The sequence below is a fragment of the Vipera berus genome, assembly GCF_964194415.1.
Source record: "Vipera berus genome assembly, chromosome: Z".
NCBI lineage: Eukaryota > Metazoa > Chordata > Lepidosauria > Squamata > Viperidae > Vipera > Vipera berus.
The window spans coordinates 1,849,555-1,867,045 of record NC_138205.1 but is presented as its reverse complement, the minus strand read 5'-3'; the positions used below and the strand labels follow the sequence as shown (position 1 = coordinate 1,867,045).

General features: G+C 52.6%; 1 protein-coding gene across 1 annotated transcript in view; it reads left to right on the top strand.

The window, feature by feature from the left end:
• LOC308678356 (zinc finger and BTB domain-containing protein 4-like) overlaps positions 1–17,406 on the top strand; it is a 27,826-nt gene extending 10,420 nt beyond the window's left edge. The window contains exons 2-3 of the mRNA XM_081345492.1: positions 4,894–4,979; positions 12,677–17,406. Of these exons, the coding sequence (XP_081201618.1) occupies positions 12,692–16,420 (3,729 nt within the window). The 5' untranslated portion in view covers positions 4,894–4,979; positions 12,677–12,691 and the 3' untranslated portion in view covers positions 16,421–17,406. The remainder of the gene's footprint in view (positions 1–4,893; positions 4,980–12,676) is intronic.
• The last annotated feature ends 85 nt before the right edge of the window (positions 17,407–17,491 follow it).

Below are 17,491 nucleotides of genomic sequence, written 5' to 3'. Positions count from 1 at the left end.
AGGGTTTGGGACGTAAAGCAGAGAATTGCGTTCAGATACCCTTCAGATTCGCAGAAAAGCAAATTTTCTCTCTGCATCTGGTGGGGTTTTTTTTTTTGCCCTGTGCCTGCCCCCTGTGACAGTTGAAAGGGACCTTGGAGGTCTTCTAGTCCCACCCCCTGCGTGCGCAGGAAGCCCTACACAGCTGCTCCTTGACTTATGACCGCAGCTGAGCCCAAAGTTTCCGTTGTTCAGTGAGACATTTGTTAAGTGCTGTTGCTAAGTTGTTGTGAATTGAATCTGGCTTGCCCAGCCACTTTGCTCGCCAAAAGGGATTGTGTGACCTTGGGGACGCAGCCACGGTCGTAAGTATGAGTCAGCTGTCAAGAATTTTGATCCCTCGACCAGCAACGGTCGTAAGTGTGAAGAAGGGCCATCAGTCATTTTTTGTGTCAGTGCCATTGTGACTTTGTAAGTGAGCTGTTGTAAATTCTAGGGCTCCCTGGGCCAAATGGCTGTCCATTCTCTTCTTAAAAACTGTGGCAAGCGGTTCCACTGGCTAATTGTGCTAACTGTCAGGAAGTTTCTCCTTAATTCCAGGTTGCTTCTCTCCTTGATGAGTTTCCATCCGTTGCTTCTTGTCCCGCCTTCGGGCACTTTGGAGGATAGGTGGAACCCCCCCTCTTCTTTGGGGCAGCCCCCCCCAAATACTGGAAGGCTGCTATCACATCCCCCCCCTAGTCTTTCTCTTCCTTACAGTAGACTAACAGAATCACAGGATTGGAAGGGGCCTTGGAGGTCATCTAGTCCACAACCCCCCTGCTCCAGCAGGAGACCCTACACCGTTTCAGACAAACGGCTGTCCAGTCTCTTCTTAAAAACTTCCAGTGTTGGAGCACCCGCAGCCTCTGGTGGCAAGCAGTTCCCCAGGTTAATTGTCCTCACTGTTAAAGAGGTTTCTCCTTCATGAGTTTCTCTCCTTGATGAGTTTCCACCCGTTGCTTCTTGTCCGGCCTTCAGGTGGCTTTGGAGGATAAGGTGGGGGAAACACCCCCCCCTCACCAATCCCTTTTTCTCTTTCCCCCCCATGATTTTTGCTCTGTGGCTGCCCCTCCCCTCTCGATTCCCTGCTCTTCTTTTTCAGGACTTCGTTCCGTGCGAAGCCCGAGCGCCTGAACGCCGTTGAGACTCGCACGCAGAGCTGCCCAATTGAGCAACGCCCCCCCCCACGCCCCCCGTTTGACCCACATTTTCACATTCCTTTTCTTTCTAACGGACCTGAATCGCTTTTTTCCTTCCGTTATATCCGCCTCCTCGCTTCGATTTCGTAGTCCTCGGCTTACGGCCGCAACCCAGCCCGACATTCCTCTCGCTACGTTCAGACACACGTTCTGTGTCGGACCCTGTTTCACGACCTTCCTTGCCCCCGTTCGTTAAGTGAATCGCAGCAAGTGAGCCCGGTCGTTACCAATGGATCTGGGTTCCCCGCTGCCTCGGCTTGGCAGAAGGGGATCGCTGGACTGAGGCACCCCTGCGACCGTCGTAAATATGTGTCAATTGCTGAGCGTCTGAATTTTGATCCCACAAGCGGTGTGTGTGTGCGCGCGCGCGTGTACGCGCGTGCTGCAACGGTCATAAGTGGAAAAGCCACCGTTGGTCGCTGTTTTCAGTCTGGTTGTAACTTTGGAACAGTCACTAAATGAGCTGTCGTAAGTCGAGGCACACTCCTGTTGGGTCAGGAGAGGCTGCGTCACAACCTTTGTTTACACAAACCAGAAACTCCGTGTTCAGACACGGATCCGTGGAGATCCGGGCTCAGCCAAGTGATGCTGGGTGGAACGGAGCAGGCAGGAGGAATTTTGCGGCCGTGGTCTCGCCTTGGCAGTTTGCAAGGGAAGCCCCCTCCTCAATTTCCCACCCGCCTTTGCTGGGTTTTTCTCCTGCCGAACCTGCTAGGTGAATGGCAGCGTGATCCAGTCGGTCTCTGGAAACAGAGAATCCAGTTTCTGTTGTGGCTGGGGGTGGGGTGGGGGGGTAGCTTGAGATGGGAAAGCAAAAAGAAAGTTAATAATAATAACAGCAGCAGCAACAGCAACAACAACAATAATAATAGAGTTGGGAGGTACCTTGGAGGTCATCTAGTCCAACCCCCTGCTCAGACAGGAAACCCTATTCCATTTCAGACAAATAGTGGTCCAATCTCTTTTTAAAAACTTCCAGTGTTGTAGGAGGGAGGGAGGGAAGGAAGGAAGGAAGGAAAAAGGAATAAAAGAATAAAAGAAAAAAGTTGGAAGGGACCTTGGAGGTCTTCTAGTCCAACCCCCTGCTCAGGCAGGAAACCCTATCCCATTTCAAGAGAAGGGACAACCACTTGTCTGAAAGGGTACAGGGTCTCCTGCTTGAGAAGGGGGTTGGACTAGAAGACCTCTAAGGTCCCTCCCAACTCTTTTATCCTGTTATTCCTCCTCCTCAAGAAGAGATTGGACAGCCCCTTCTCTGAAATGGAACAGGGTCTCCTGCCCGGGCAGGGGGTTGGACTAGAAGACCTCCAGGGTCCCTTCCAGCTCTGTTACTGAAAGGCGAGAGGAGGGTGGCCAATCGTGCCCTTTGGGGAGGAAGAGCATTCTCAAGTTACGTGTTTCCAGGTTTCCTAGTGGCTTGAAAGCTTGTGGTGTGAATTGTGGGCATAGATGGGAGAAATCCTAATAATTATTTTTAGGGCTTCACAGCTGGCATTTCATGGCTCCTGTGCTTGCGAATCCGGTGGCATTCCTCGCTAAGGTTTCGGGGAAGGAGGTTAGAAAATAGGTTATTTTTTTTCTTTCCTATTTTTAAGCGGCGCTCCGACGCTATTGAAACAAAGGCTTTCTCAAGCTTGGCAACTTGACGATGGGCGGACAGCTGGCTGGGGAATTCTGGGAGTTGAAGTCCGCCCATCCTCAAGTTGTCAAGCTTGAGGGGAAAAAACTGCTTTAACTACTTTAAAACAAAAACGAAAACAACCAAAGCGAGAATCATATCTTACTTTTAACTTTAGTCTGAATCCCAGCAAAGCTTCTCACGAAATAAACCCCGGCATTTGCAAATGTTTTTTTTTTTAAAACAGGGACACCTAATCAATGCGGTTCTTTGTTGCTTCGAACAGTGTGTGTGTGTGTGTGTGTATGTAAACACAACTCGCAATCTTCCCCCAAAACATCCTTGGTGAATTTTTCAGGAATTTGCCCTCCTCAAAGCCTATCAGTTCTCTTTGTCCAAACACCCAACAGATGTTTTTCCAAGGTGTTGCTTAATGAGGAATATAATTTTTTAAGCGAAGCCCTTTCCTGGAGGGTGGAAGTTTCCTATGCTTTTTTATTTTATTTTATTTTTCATGTCTCCCCCGAGGCCAGTTTTTATAAGTCGTATATTCTGGGCTGTAGCATCCCTTTATTACTTTATTACTTGGGTAGCTTGGGCCCTGTCTCTTGCAAAGATTTAAGGGTAAACACCAAGCTTGCAAAGATTTCTCCTGCTACAAAACCTCTCCCGGAGGACCACCACCACCTTTAAGCTCCCGAATTTGGCCAGGTAGCACAGAGGACCCCAGTCAGATGGGAAACTGTGGCTGTTTTGGCTGTTATTTGACCTCGACTTGTCCCTGAGAACGGAGGGAGAAGCTTTTGCAAAAAAAAAAAAAAGCAAAACAAGTCAAGCCGGAGATAGTTTTACAAAAACAAGGAAGCAAGCAAGCAACTGGTCGGACTCTGGACAAAATGCAGATTATTTCGGGTTGTTTTTTTTTTTATTGTCGAAGGGAGGCGGGAGGGATGCTCAGAACTGGGGATGGTTTAAATTTGGAGTAAGACGGTGCCTCTTTATCTGTCTGACTATTTCTGTCGAGCAATATATCATCTATCTATAATCTAGCTGGTTAAGTAGCTATTTATCTCTGTGTCTATGTACCTTTTATCTCTGTCTATTATCTGTTATCTCTCTACCTATTATCTATTATCTATCTGTCTCTGTCTTTCTATAATCTATACCTATCTATCTCTATTATCTGTCTGTCTCTGTCTTTCTATGTCTCTCTTATCTGTCTTTCTATAATCTATCTCTTATCTGTCTGTCTCTTGTCTTTCTATAATCAATCTATATCCATCTATTATCTGTCTTTCTATAATCTATATCTCTATCTATCTCTCCCTATATCTATTATCTGTTTTTCTATAATCTGTCTATCTATCATCTATCTATCTATCTATCTATCTATCTATCTATCTATCTATCTATCTATCTATCTATCTATTATCTATTTCTTTCTATAATCTATCTCTTATCTGTCTCTTGTCTTTCTATAATCAATCTATATCTATCTATTATCTGTCTTTCTATAATCTATCTCTATCTCTATCTCTCCCTATATCTCTATTATCTGTCTCTGTTTTTCTATAATCTATCATCTATCTATCAATCTATCTATGTCTTTCTTTATTATCTATCTATTTCTTTCTTTATCATCTATCTCTCCCTATCGCTATTATCTAGCTATACCTCCCTATCTGTCAATATCTGTTATCTATCTATCTGTGTCTGTCTGTCTATCATCTCTATGATATATATTATCTTTCTCTGTCTATATCTCTGTCTATGTCTATATCCTTCATTTATATCCTTTATTATCTATATCTTATCTATTGCTGTCTGTCTATATTTCTATGTATCATTTCTATCTTTGTCTGTCTCTCTTCCAGCTCTTTGTGTCTATTATCTATCCATCTATCTGTGTCTTGACTATCTTTCAGTCTGTCTGTCTATCTGTCTGTGTCCGTGTGTCTCTGTGCTGTCTGGAGTCTCTTAGATTAATTCGCTGCCCGTCTCCTCCCGGGAGTCTGGGCGGTTGACAATAAAGCAATATTTTCTTTTCTTCCGCAGTGGGTCCAGCTCAGCCCCATTGGGAGAAAGCAGCATGAGGAGCAGCGGGTGCCCAGAACCCCACTAGGTCTGCTCAGCTCGTCTAGGTAAGGCAACGTCCATCCCTCGGACATTCTTCCGGCTCTTGCAGAGTTCTCCTCTGGGCAGTGGGGAAGGCCTCGGCTGCCTGGTGAGTCAGGACGGCCATTCCCCAGATCCCCCTCCAGCGTGGACCTCCAAGCGGGAGTCCCAGATCTACATCTTGCAAGGGCATCCCTTGGCAAGGTCTGGTCTAGCCTGCACCGTCTCTATGGAAAGGCTGCCCGGTTCCAGGTGGGTTTCCTGTTCCGATCGCCATAGCAACCAGGCCTGTATCTAGGCCAGCCACTCTTTCTCCATGGCGACGGTGCCACGATGTAGGCCGGACCCCACATTGAGCCCTTGACAACCAATGTCTGCTTGGGAGGCCTCAATTTACGGGCTGTTTTTTCCCTCTTGCCCACCTCCCACCCCCACCCCCCCTTTTTTTAAAAAAAGTTTCTCAGCGTCTTTCACAATAGTTTTGCTCAAATCGTCTTGATCGAGTTTCCCACTTTTTTGGAAAAAAAATGAGAAGTTTCACCTTTTCACCGGTTTAGGCCGGCTTGGAAGGAGGCTAGGCCTGCCTCCGGTTGCCGTGGCAACATCGAGGCAGCCAGGCTTTGGACCTCTCTCCCTGCCGGAGGGACTACAACTCCCAGCATTCCCAGTCAGAGAATGGGGCGAGAGCTATGTAACCCAGCCATCTGAAGAACCCCCCACGTCGGAGTCCAGCGAGGCTGATGATGGCTTGCCAAGTTGGCTTATCTCAGTCACTGTTGGCATTTCGAACTGGCCTTCCTCCACTGAGGACGGGGATGGGACAGAGAGGGCCCAACAGAGTCTCCGCTGAGCTTTGGCTCGGGTTTCCATAATGGGGATGGCTCTGGAGGATTTTGGCGAGGAGACCTTTGGGGTCTCCAAACGTGGCGACTTTAAGACTTGTGGATTTCAACTCCCACAGTTCCCCAGCCGGCACACACATTTTGGCCCCGCTTTGTTGTTGTTAGTTGCGAAGTCGTGTCCGACCCATCGCGACCCTATGGACAATGTTCCTCCAGGCCTTCCTGTCCTCTACCATCTTCTGGAGTCCATCTAGGCTCACGCCTACTGCTTCAGTGACTCCATCCAGCCACCTCATTCTCTGTCGTCCCCTTCTTCTATTGCCCTCAATTTTTCCCAGCATTAGGCTCTTCTCCAGTGAGTCCTTCTTTCTCATTAGGTGGCCAAAGTATTTCAGTTTTAGCTTCAGGATCTGGCCTTCTAAAGAGCAGTCAGGGTTGATCTCCTCTAGGACTGACCGGTTTGATCGCCTTGCAGTCCAAGGAACTCGCAGGAGTCTTCTCCAGCACCATAGTTCAAAGGCTTCAATTCTTTGGCGCTCAGCCTTTCTTATGGTCCAGCTTTCACTGCCATACATTGCAACTGGGAAGACCATAGCCTTGACTATATGCACTTTTGTTGACAGGGTGATGTCTCTGCTTTTTAGTGTGCTGTCTAGATTTGCCCTGTCTTTCCTCCCAAGGAGCAAGCGTCTTTTAATTTCTTGGCTACAGTCCCCATCTGCGGTGATCTTGGAGCCCAGGAAAATAAAATCTGTCACTACCTCCATTTCTTCCCCATCTATTTGCCAGGAATTGAGAGGGCCAGATGCCATGATCTTGGTTTTCTTAATGTTTAGTTTCAACCCAAGTTTTGCACTCTCCTTCTTTACCCGCAACAAGAGGCTCTTTAGTTCTTCTTCACTTTCTGCCCCGCTTACTCTCTTATAATCCCTTCCTCTCCAATCTCTCCATTTTAAGGAGGGAAAAAAACCAAAAAAACCCAGATATGGCTGGCTGGGGAATTCTGGGAGTTGAAGTCCACCAGACATAAAGTCGCCATGTTTGGAGACACCCCCCCCCCAAAGGTCTAAAACCAGGGGTGTCAAACTGCTGGCCTACAGGCCGGATGCGTCACGTCGAAACCACGCCCGCCCCGTTGCCGGCAATAGGGGAAAAGTTGCGACACGGATTCACGTAACAGCGGTGTCACTAACTGAAACCCTGCAGTGATTCGCTTAACAGCTGTGGCAGGAAAGGTCCTACAATGGGGCAAAACTCACATAACAATTTTATCTCAGTAATTTTGGATCCTGCCGGCGAGCATTAGGGTCATTAGGGGCTCCCATCACCCTTTTTGAATCCTATTGGCCAAAAGCTTTTTGCAAGCGGCTTCTCTCTCTCTGTCGGGCTGTCTCTGTGTCCATTTTTCAGATGGGGAAAACTGAGGCAGGACCTGAGAAGCTTCATTTGAGGGCACAGCCTCCCTCGCCGGCTCAGGCCCGCCACCCGCAATCAGCCTGACACGAAAGCCAATTCTCCTAATTGGATTCTTTCCCATTGCAGCAGCAGCAGCAGCGCAGAATCGAAATCTTTATTTATCTTTCCTTCGAGTTTACTCGGGAGCGAGATAAATGGAATTTCCTGAGGATGGTTGCTTCAAGCCACGGAGGCAGGTTTGGCCAAGGTGGATCGATAGGGCTAAGACACCGTTTGGTGCCCGTGCAGGCGAGGGAGCAGATTTTTAAAGGGCGGGAATTACCTGGCAGCGTTCTTAAGAACCTGTTTATTTTACTTAATTTTTTTTTTACTTATCAAAGCTGAATCCTGCCCACCTTGCCAAAGGCAATTTTGCATTGCTATATTGCTGTGTCTGCTGCCTGCAAGTTTCCCCAGGGTGAAGAAAGCAACAGTCTCTCGAAATTAGAAAAAAGTGTGATATTTTTTATTTTGAGAGGTCCAAATTCAGGTTTCTCTCTTTTGAATCTCCTCTCTCTCTCTCTCTCTCTCTCTCTCTCTCTCTCTCTCTCTTTCTCTTTCTTTTTCCCTCTCTTTTTTCTTTTTCTCTCGTTTCCTCTCTCTGTCTCTCTCTTTTTCTCTCTCTCTTTCTCTGCATCTCTCTCTTTTTCTCTTTCACCTTTTCCCTTTCGGTCTCTTTCCATTTTTTTCTCTTTCTCTCTCTCTCTTTCTCTGTCTCTCTCTTTTTCTTTTTCCCTCTATCTTTTTCTCATTCCCTCTCTCTCTCTCTCTTTTTGTCTCTCTTTCGATCATTCTCTTTTTCTGTTTTTCTCTGCGTCTCTTCTCTTTTTCTGTCTCTCTTTCTCTTTCCATTTCTTTCTCTTTTCTTTTTTCTCTCTCTGTCTTTTTCTTCTCTCTCATTCCCCCCCTCTCTCTTTCTATCATTCTCTTTCTCCGTTTCTTTCTCTGCGTCTCTTTCTCTTCTCTCTTTTTCTGTCTCTCTTTCTCCCATTCCATTTCTCTCTCTCTCTCTCTCTCTCTCTCTCTCTCTCTCTCTCTCTCTCTCTCTCTTTCTTTTTCCCTCTCTTTTTTCATTGCCCTAGCAATGTCCTGCTTCTGGCTTTGCAATTCGTTTTCCATGTTGGTGCAACAATCCGCTGCTGTTCTTCCCCCAGTCTCTCTCTCTCTTCCCCCCCCCATCCCTGTTGCCGCTCCCCATCCAATCTGCTGACATCAGCCTCCGTGACTCACAAGCATCCGAGCCCTATTAAAAAAAAATCCACTCAGCTCCTCTGCTTTTCTTTTTTTTAATCGGCTTGGGCGACGTGCCATTCCTCAACGCGCTCTCCCTGCCCGATCCCACCACCTCTGCCCGCAGCTAGCAGCCAAAATGGGATCCCTTTTTTTTTTTTTTGCTGGCCTCGAGTGCCTTTGCACACACGTGCAAAAAGGGGATTGGTGCATTTTTTTCATTTTTATTTATTTATTTTGTTCTCCCCCTCCCGTTCCCTGCAATGGTTTCCCCCCTTCTCATCCGTTTTGTAAAATGCGGGTGGATGAAGTCTGCGGTGTGTGAAAAAGAAAAAAGGGGGGGGGGAACGGGAGTCTTTCAGATATACGTACAAGACCGAGGGTGTCCTTGGTGCTCTCTGAGCTGGGTGGGTTTCCCCCCCCCCACAGACGTTTCATGACCCAACTAGGCAACGTCATGAGTGCTAGAAGGGAGGGGGGGGTCTGCAGAGAGGAGGAGGTCCTGAGGGAGCTTTAGTTGTTTCCTTGCAGACATTTCATGACCTAACTAGGCCAGGGGTCCCCAACCCCCAGGTCTGTGGACCTGTGGACCGGTACCGGGCCAGCAAACGGTCCGCACAAACAAGCAAAGCCCCATCCACGGGATGCGGGCAGCACAACAAAACCAGGCTCCCTCCGGTCGGCGGACAAACCTCCCTCCACGGAACCGGGGGTCTCTGGTGCCCAAAAGGTTGAGGACCTCTGAAGTAGGCTACATCATCAGTGCTAGAAGGGAGGGGGTTTGGGGTAGGGAGGAGGAGGAGGAGGAGGAGGGGGGAAATGTGGGGTCCTATGACTCTCTGAGCTTGGTTATTTTCTTGCAGACATTTCATGAGCTGACTAGGTAATGAACTCAGGCACCAATGACGTTACCTGCTTTGGTAATGAAACGTCTACAAGAACACAACCCAACTCAGCGAAGGACCCCACATTTCGCCGGCCTCCTCCTCCTCCTCCTCCTTCTCTTCCTCCCCCTCTATCTTCTCCTCTTCCTCCTCCTCCTCCTATTGTCACTGAGTTGGGTGGTGGGAGCACAAAGGGAGGCTCAGCCAATCTCAATGTATACATGGTTGTACTTTGACAATAAAGGTTCATTCATTCCTCCACTCCTCCTCCTCCTCCTCCTCGCATTGATGTTACCCAGTTGGGTCATGAAACGTCTGCAACGAAACCACCCAGCTCAGAGAGCAGGCTGGCCCCTTCATTTCAACCTTGAACCACAAACGTTCTCTCTTATTGGTAGTAGAGGAACAATTTAGGAAAACCGCGCAGCTCCCGGACTGCACGCAACCCTGCAAATTTTCTTTTTTGGGAAAAGGTCGTCGTGACATCATAGGAAGAGCGCTGTGTTGGTAGCTAGTAACCTGAAAGAATCTTGTGGCCCCTTTCCCGACAGGCGCATTTCGGGGGAAAAAGGAAGAAGCTTTTTTTTTTTAAGTCGGAGCTTTTTTTTTTTTTTTGAAGTCTGCAGCGTGTCCTTCCCCACTGACGTTAGAGCTTCGTGCTGGGGAAATTGAGTCACGGTTAAAGAATTCACTCGCTGGGGACAGGACTACATCTCCCAATAGCCACTGCACAAGGCCCAGGAGCGAGGGACGCTGGGAGATGTTCTTCCACGTCCTCGACCCAGCCTGGTGCAGACCTTGATGGCTGTTGAAGTCTCACCCATCTGGGCAGCAAAGTGTCTCCAGCTCGGCAGATCTCCGTAGCTCCAGGGTGTCCTTCTGAAAATTGTGCCCCCCCCCCAAGGGGATCTGAAAAAGATCGGCAGGGTCTCCAACCTACAAGTTCCCAGATTTGAGGAGGGGTGTGTGTGTGGGGGGGGTGTCTCTCGCTGTCGGCACCTTACTGGCAAACTAAAGCTCCAGGCGGAGGGCGGTGGTACTCTGGTGGCCCCACCTCTGCCTCCTGCCCACAGCTTAGCTTGTCCTCAGCCATGTTCACTTTGTGGCATCCTCCCCCCCCCTCAAATCTCTGTTCCCCACTGCACGGCGGCCTCCCCTTCCCCCTCCTCTCCTCCTTTCTGCTCCATCCCGGCCTGTTTCCATAGAAACCCCCTTTCCGTTTGGATACTCCCGTCACTGCCAGGAAGGGGAGCTGAGCAAGTGACTGTGTGTTTGTGCTCTTCTGTGTGTGTGTGTGTGTGTGTGTGTGTCAGAGCCAGATCCACTGATGTTGGGGGGGGGGCGGGGAGGAGAGAAAGAGAGAGCAGAGAACTTGGCTTCTGGAATGATTGACACCGTGTGGTACACCCCTGTCTGCCTTCACTCGCACGTGCACACCTGACTTTTCCGGCACGCTGGCTTTTGCAAAACCTGGGCCGGGGGGGGGGGGGCAGGGTTGCTGCTGGCAAGGGCAGAGAAGCAGGGTCAGGAAAAAGAACGGAGGGTGCCACCGCTTTGGGTGGCGGGGAGGGGGGTTGTGTTGGACCAGAACGGGCAACGCCAAGTTTTGACACTTGAGCAGCCAAAGGGTGCGCGTTAAGACGAGAGGCGAGCCGTTCTGGGTGCCTTGAGTCGAAATGGACCGGACGTAGCTCCTCAGCTGAGCTGGCACCGGAAATGATGTCCTTCAGCCATCTTAGGCTGCCAGGAAGGGAATTCCCCGTGCAAAATGGCTCGGGGGGGGGCGGGGGAAAAGAATGGAGCGGCCGGATCGCCCCACACAAAGGAACAAGCGTTTCTTGAGCGTGCCCGTGGCAGGCCAGTCTCGAAAAACAGCGGGACCTGCGTCTCGCCAACTGGTTTGCCAAAGTGGGCAACTTCCCGTCGCTCCTGCTGTTGCCTTCCTGGATTCCAGGAAGCGCCATTTCAGGAGCTAATTAACTCTCGTTCCCCAAAACGGGTGTCCCAGCAGCCTCAGGTTTGATGTTTCGGCCTCCCTGCTCTGGGCAAACCTCATTCAGCCCGCCGCCATTATCTCCTCCGAGGCAAATGTTTTGGGATCGTCTTTAAATCGGGACTTTTCAACCTTTCCACCCATCGTACCGCTTTTAGGCTACGGCAACATCCGAGTGCCACCAGTCGCCTAGCAAGTGATGACCCAAAAAATAATAATAATAATAAAAGGGAAAAAAGTGAAGAAGTACAGGTAGTCCTCGACTTACAACAGTTCGCTTAGTAACTGTTCGAAGTTACGATGGCACTGAAAAAAGTGCCCCCCAAGCCACAGCCGAGCGAGACGCCTGCCTGCCTGCCCTCCGGCGCTCTTCCTCCTGTCCGAGGTTTCCATTGTTGTGAGCATTTCTGTTGAGGATTGGCAGTGGGGTGGGTGGGTGGGTGGGGTGGTTGGTTTTTATTCCCCTCCCTCCGTCTGCTGGGTGGTTGCAGCAGGTTTTGGTCACTTCACATGGCCCAGGGACAATGTGACCGTCATAAATATGAATCAGTTGCCAAGCATCTGAATGTAAATCACAAGGTCCTGGAGATGCTGCAACATTCCAGCTGATCGGGGCTTCTTCTGCGCTAAGCAGAACCGCCAAGATCAGTGCTGAGCTCCAGCTGGATCCTGGCGCTGATCCCGGCGCTTCTGCTGAGCCCCGACAGCCCTGCAGCTCCAGCCGTCTCTCGCTCAGGCTTGTGCGGTGCTGCCACCGGTTCAGTTCATTCCCCTCCCCCGCTACCACTTTTCTAGGAGGGTCGCATGCCAGGTGCCAATGTACCACAGGTACGTCACATTTGTAGGAAGGTGTGGTTTGGCAGTTGGCACTTTTTTTGTTCCCCCAAGGGGGTGTGAATTTGCACGGGGGAGGGGGCTTTCTTCACTTGAGGAACTAGATAGAGCAGTATTTTTCCACCTTCGCAACATTAAAACGGGTGGACTTCAGCTCCCAGAATTCCCCAGCCATCAGATCAGTTTTCGCTTTAACCGTCATGCCGTCTAGTCCACATCTAAGTGGTTTGTTTAGTCAGCTCGTCGAGCGTTATTTTTTCCACTTGACTGAAAACAAGGTATATTATATCAACTGCATTCCTGCCGTCTATTTAAGAGGTTCCCCCAAATTCAGGGGGAATTCTGGGAGTTGGCCCTCCCACCTTAAAGTGGCTGAGGTCAGGAAAGGCTGTGGTAGAGGCCGGTGAACCCCAAAATCCGGGGTCCCCGTCCTCTTTTCCACTTTCCTGATGTCACAACGTCGTCGTCTCTCCTTTTCGCCGCAGGTCTGAGGCAGCACGATGGCTTCGGTTGTGGAGCTCACCGACAACAGCCACCCCAATTCCCTTCTGATCCAGTTGAACGAGCAGCGTCTGCGTGGGCAGTTCTGCGACATCACCATCGTGGCTGAAGACACCAAGTTCAAGGCCCACAAAAATATCCTCGCCGCCTCCAGCCCGTACTTCAAGGAGGTGCTCTCCGAGGACTCGGCGTGTCGCCAGCCGAGCCAGATTCTCGAGCTTCCTGACATCCAGGCCAAAGTCTTCTCGGACATCTTGAACTTCATTTATAATTCTCGGCTCTCTGTGCCCACCCTGGCGGTCGCCAAGGAGATTGGGGTGGTGGGTCGGCGGCTGGGCATCTCTCGCTTGGAGAACCTGGATGACCCCTTGGCAGAGGTCAAGATGGACAGTCCCGGCGGGGCCTCTGCTCGAGATTGCGATTCGCCCATCGACCTCACCTGCCCTTCCCGTTCCATGGAACCCTACAGCCCTGTTTGCTTTCAGGATTTGACCAAAGCGTACAGCCCCGGGCAGGACGCCCGCCCTGACTCTGAAACAGAAACGGCCAAGATCCTCTACACTCTGAGCTCTGTCGCGGCCGCGCCGCCTGCCACCCCCTCTGATCTGACGTTCGTGATGAAGGAAACGGTTGCTTGGGACCACAATCTCTCTGGGACTCCTCCTGCCACTTCAGTTGACACAAAGGATGGGGCGCCGGCCTCTCCTTCCTCACCCCCATCCCCGTCCGGGGCTTCCTACCCAGCTAGCAGCACCTTCTGCTGCGGAAGCTGCAACCGCTCCTTCACCACGTCTTCGGCCCTCAGCCTCCACACCAAGCTGCACCGAACGCGGCGCTCGCTCTCCTGCCGCCACTGCAGTAAGAGCTTCATCCACATCAAGCGGCTGCAGACGCACGAAGTCTTATGCAAAGAGGTCGAGAAGCCCAAGGAGGAGGCTTCGGTGGACAAGGCGCCCCCCAGCCCAGAGTTACCTTCCAAGCCCACAGTTGCTGCAGCATCTTCCAAAAAGGGTGTGCTTTTCCGCCATCGGGCCCTGCCGCGGGTGGATTATCTCTCCGACCAAGACCACTTTGTCAAAGTGGTAGACGGACATATCATCTACTTTTGCACCGTCTGCGAGCGGTCCTACATGACCCTTTCCAGCCTCAAGCGTCACTCCAACGTTCATTCCTGGCGCCGCAAGTACCCGTGCCGCTACTGCGACAAAGTTTTCGCCCTGGCGGAATACCGCACCAAGCACGAGGTCTGGCACACCGGGGAGCGGCGCTACCAGTGCATCTTCTGCTGGGAGACCTTTGTGACTTACTACAACCTGAAGACTCATCAGAAAGCCTTCCACGGCATTAATCCTGGCCTCATCTCCTCAGAGAAGACCCCCAACGGGGGCTACAAGCCGAAACTGAATGCGTTGAAACTCTACCGCCTGTTACCCATGCGCTCCCAAAAGCGGCCGTACAAAACGTACAGTCAGGCCATGGTGCCAGAGGACCTTCTGCATCCCGCTCACGCTGTCCCCATGGCACTGGGTGAGGGCGACTCATTGGACGGAAACCTGGTCTCCCTGAGCACTAGTGAGGTGGTTTCAGTGTTCGCCACCCAGAGCGCCTCTTTAGAATCGCCAGAGGTGGAACGGGACCAGCAGCAGGAAACCACGAGCCCCAAGGACACGTCCGCTCTTCCATCGGCTGGTGAGGAGGCCCAGCTGGGCAAGCCGCCCCCGTCTTTGAGCACAGAGGCTCCCACCGTCATTGCCTACGGGCACCCCACCTCTTCCGTGATCGTTCATAGCACCTCGGTGAAAGCACAGGGTCCTTCTGTGATCACGTACAACAACACGTCCTCAAGCACCCCGCTGAATGCAGGGACTCCGCCGTCCCAGTCCCCCGCTTCTCCTGTTGTAACCAAGCCCATCAAGAAGCAGGTCCTGAGGGAATACATCCAGTCCCAGAAGAGGGAGGAACAGGCTTTAGAAGAGGAGGGCAGCGAGCAGGGGTTCAAGACGAGGGTACCACGGACCGGGCGCACCATGACTTACATGGCTAAGCCAGCCTGTGTGGGCGCCGCCTCCGAAAGCCGAGCTGCTCCGCTCTGCCAGATCACGGTGCGCATCGGTGAGGAAGCCATCGTCAAGCGGCGGATCTCCGAAACGGACCTCATGCTGGACAAGAGCAGCCGGATGGGAGGCCGGCGCCTGGATTTCGGCCGCGATCTGAGCAGTGAGAAACCCCATCCCTCCTTGCCTGCAGCGCTGCATGGCAAGCGCGCCGACCGGGGGTTTGTGAACGAGAGCGGCGAGGAGGACAGCGACTGTGGAGACACGGAAGACCAACTCTGGCGCCCCTACTACAGCTATAAGCCCAAGCGGAAGCCTTGTGGCGGAGCCGGCAGTAGCGCAGGCAACGCCCTGCCGAAGGTGAAGAAGTCCCGGTGGCGACACAAGCTGCGCTCCCTGCGCTGGATGAAGCGGTCAGAGGAAACCAAGGAGGGCAGCAGAGGGGGACCCAACCATCCAGGGTCTGCTGAAGTATCCGGGGGACAGGGAGCTGCCTCCGACCGGGATGAGGTGGATCAGCTGACCAAAGTGGCGGGCGGGCGGGGCGCTGAATGGAAGCACGAGTGTGGCGTTTGCGGCAAACTCTTCTCGGCCCTCAAGAAGCTGAGGAAGCACGAACGGGTGCACGGGCGCCTCACCAAGGACGATCAGGCCCTGGCAGTCTTGGGCACCCCCCACCGCGTCGGCCGCAAGCCTCTGGTGAAGTTTGCCTGTGCCCACTGCACAAAGGTCTGCAAGACGGCGGCGGCCCTGAGCCGCCACATGAAACGGCACGAGGGCCAGGAGCTCGAGGAGGTCCCCCTACCGGTGCTCACCACCGTCATCGCTTATTCTAAGAAGAGCACCGAGGTGCCTCTGGCTACCTCTCCACCGGTGGTTAAGGAGGAGACCACCCAGGAAATGCAAGTGTCCTCTTCCAGCGGGGAGGCGCCCGTTGGCCAAGCAGAGGTCTCCGAGGGGGCCTGCGTGGAAATGGTGCCCTGCAGCGGGCACACGCCGGTCCCTCTGCCCGAAGGCGAAAACCTGTCGCAGCAAGGGGCAGACAAGTCCCCTTTCCGCGAGGAGCTGCCCGCCCACCCGCCGGCGCTACGGGCTACCACCGCCGGTGGCAACCTTGCCGAGCTGCCTCCGGATCTACCCCTCTCTCTCCAAGACCCCGTCATCTCTCACACGGGCCTGGTCCAGAAGGAGACCTTGCCGTGCCAAGAGATGGAAGGGGACCGATACCCGGTGCAGGAGTACCCGTTGCCACTGCTGGTGCCGGGGAGTTGCCGGAGCAGAAAGGATCTAGAAGACAAGCCCTCTTTCCTGGCTTACCCCAGCGCCATCCAGTTCAACGCCGTCAGCAAAGCCGGGAGCAGCAGCGGAGAGGGCAAAGTCAGCTTCTACCCCGACCCGTATCCGCTGATGTACGGGCACCAGCTGCTGGCCGCTTACCCGTACAACTTCACTTTGCCGGTGGCTTTGAACATGGTCGTCCCGGATGACAAGGGTCAGCCCTTGCCCTTCCTGCCCAGTGTCTTCAGCTATTCGATGAACCCCTGTCGGGGTGTGGTGGGGCACGAGGGGGGCCCGGCGCCCCACGGGGGGCTGGGGGTGGGCAGTTCGGCGGTCCGGGAGAGCAGAGGAGAGCCCGCGGTGCCCGAGAGGCTGAAGAAAGGCGGGCTCCTTTGAGGGCTGGCCAGCCGGCCGACGGGGGCAGGACAGGGGCACCGGATTACACTTTGAAAAAAGGCAAGGCGGGAGAATAGCCAACCTCCACCCCCCCCACACACTTCTGTTCTGAGAAGGGGTGTGTGTGCGCGCTTACGAGAACCCGTGGGGGTGAGCGCAAAGGGGCCCCTGAACTGGGGCGAGTAGAAGGGCCCCCCCATTTCTTCCTACCAGTGGCATTTCACACGGGACGTGTCGTAGAGAAGACTTCTTAAAAATAGCAAAAATAGGTACAGGGTACCCTCGTTCCCCACCCACCCCCCTCCATATGCCTGGTTCCTAAACCCCCCCCCCCAATGAATGTTGTTTGTAGACACAACTAAGAGTGAATTTGCACAAGGAACCGCTCTTCGTCCTTCTGACCCCTCTCCTCTCCCCCGCCCCCACCCGGGCAATTTCTGCCCTGTTTTCTTCCGGGCGCCTGACCCCCCCCCCTTTTGCCCCCTCCTCTGTACTTTTGCTGCTGGGGAGGGGGGAGAAACAGACTAGTTTGAAAGAAGTAGCCTCTTTAATGTAGCTCCTCTCCTGCTGTCGGGGTGCCTGCAGGCCCTTCGTCTATCCCACCTTGCTGTTAAGGTGTCCTTCCTCGGCAGACCCTCCCCTACTATTGGGGTGTCCCCTCTGCAGACCCTCCCCCTTTTCCCCCCACTATTTGGGTGTTCTTCCTCTGTGGACCCTCCCCCTACTATTGGGGTGTCCCCTCTGCAGACCCTTCCCCTTTTCCCCCACTATTGGGGTGTTCTTCCTCTGTGGACCCTCCCCCTACTATTGGGGTGTCCCCTCTGCAGACCCTTCCCCTTTTCCCCCACTATTGGGGTGTTCTTCCTCTGCGGACCCTCCCCCTACTATCGGGGTGTTCCCTCTGCAGACCCTCCCCCTTTCCCCCCTACTATTGGGGTGTTCTTCCTCTGCGGACCCCCTACTATTGGGGTGTCCCCTCTGCAGACCCTTCCCCTTTTCTTCCCCCCCCTTGCTATTGGGATGTCCTTCCTCTGCAGATCATCTCCTTCCCCCCTCCCGCTATTGGGGTGT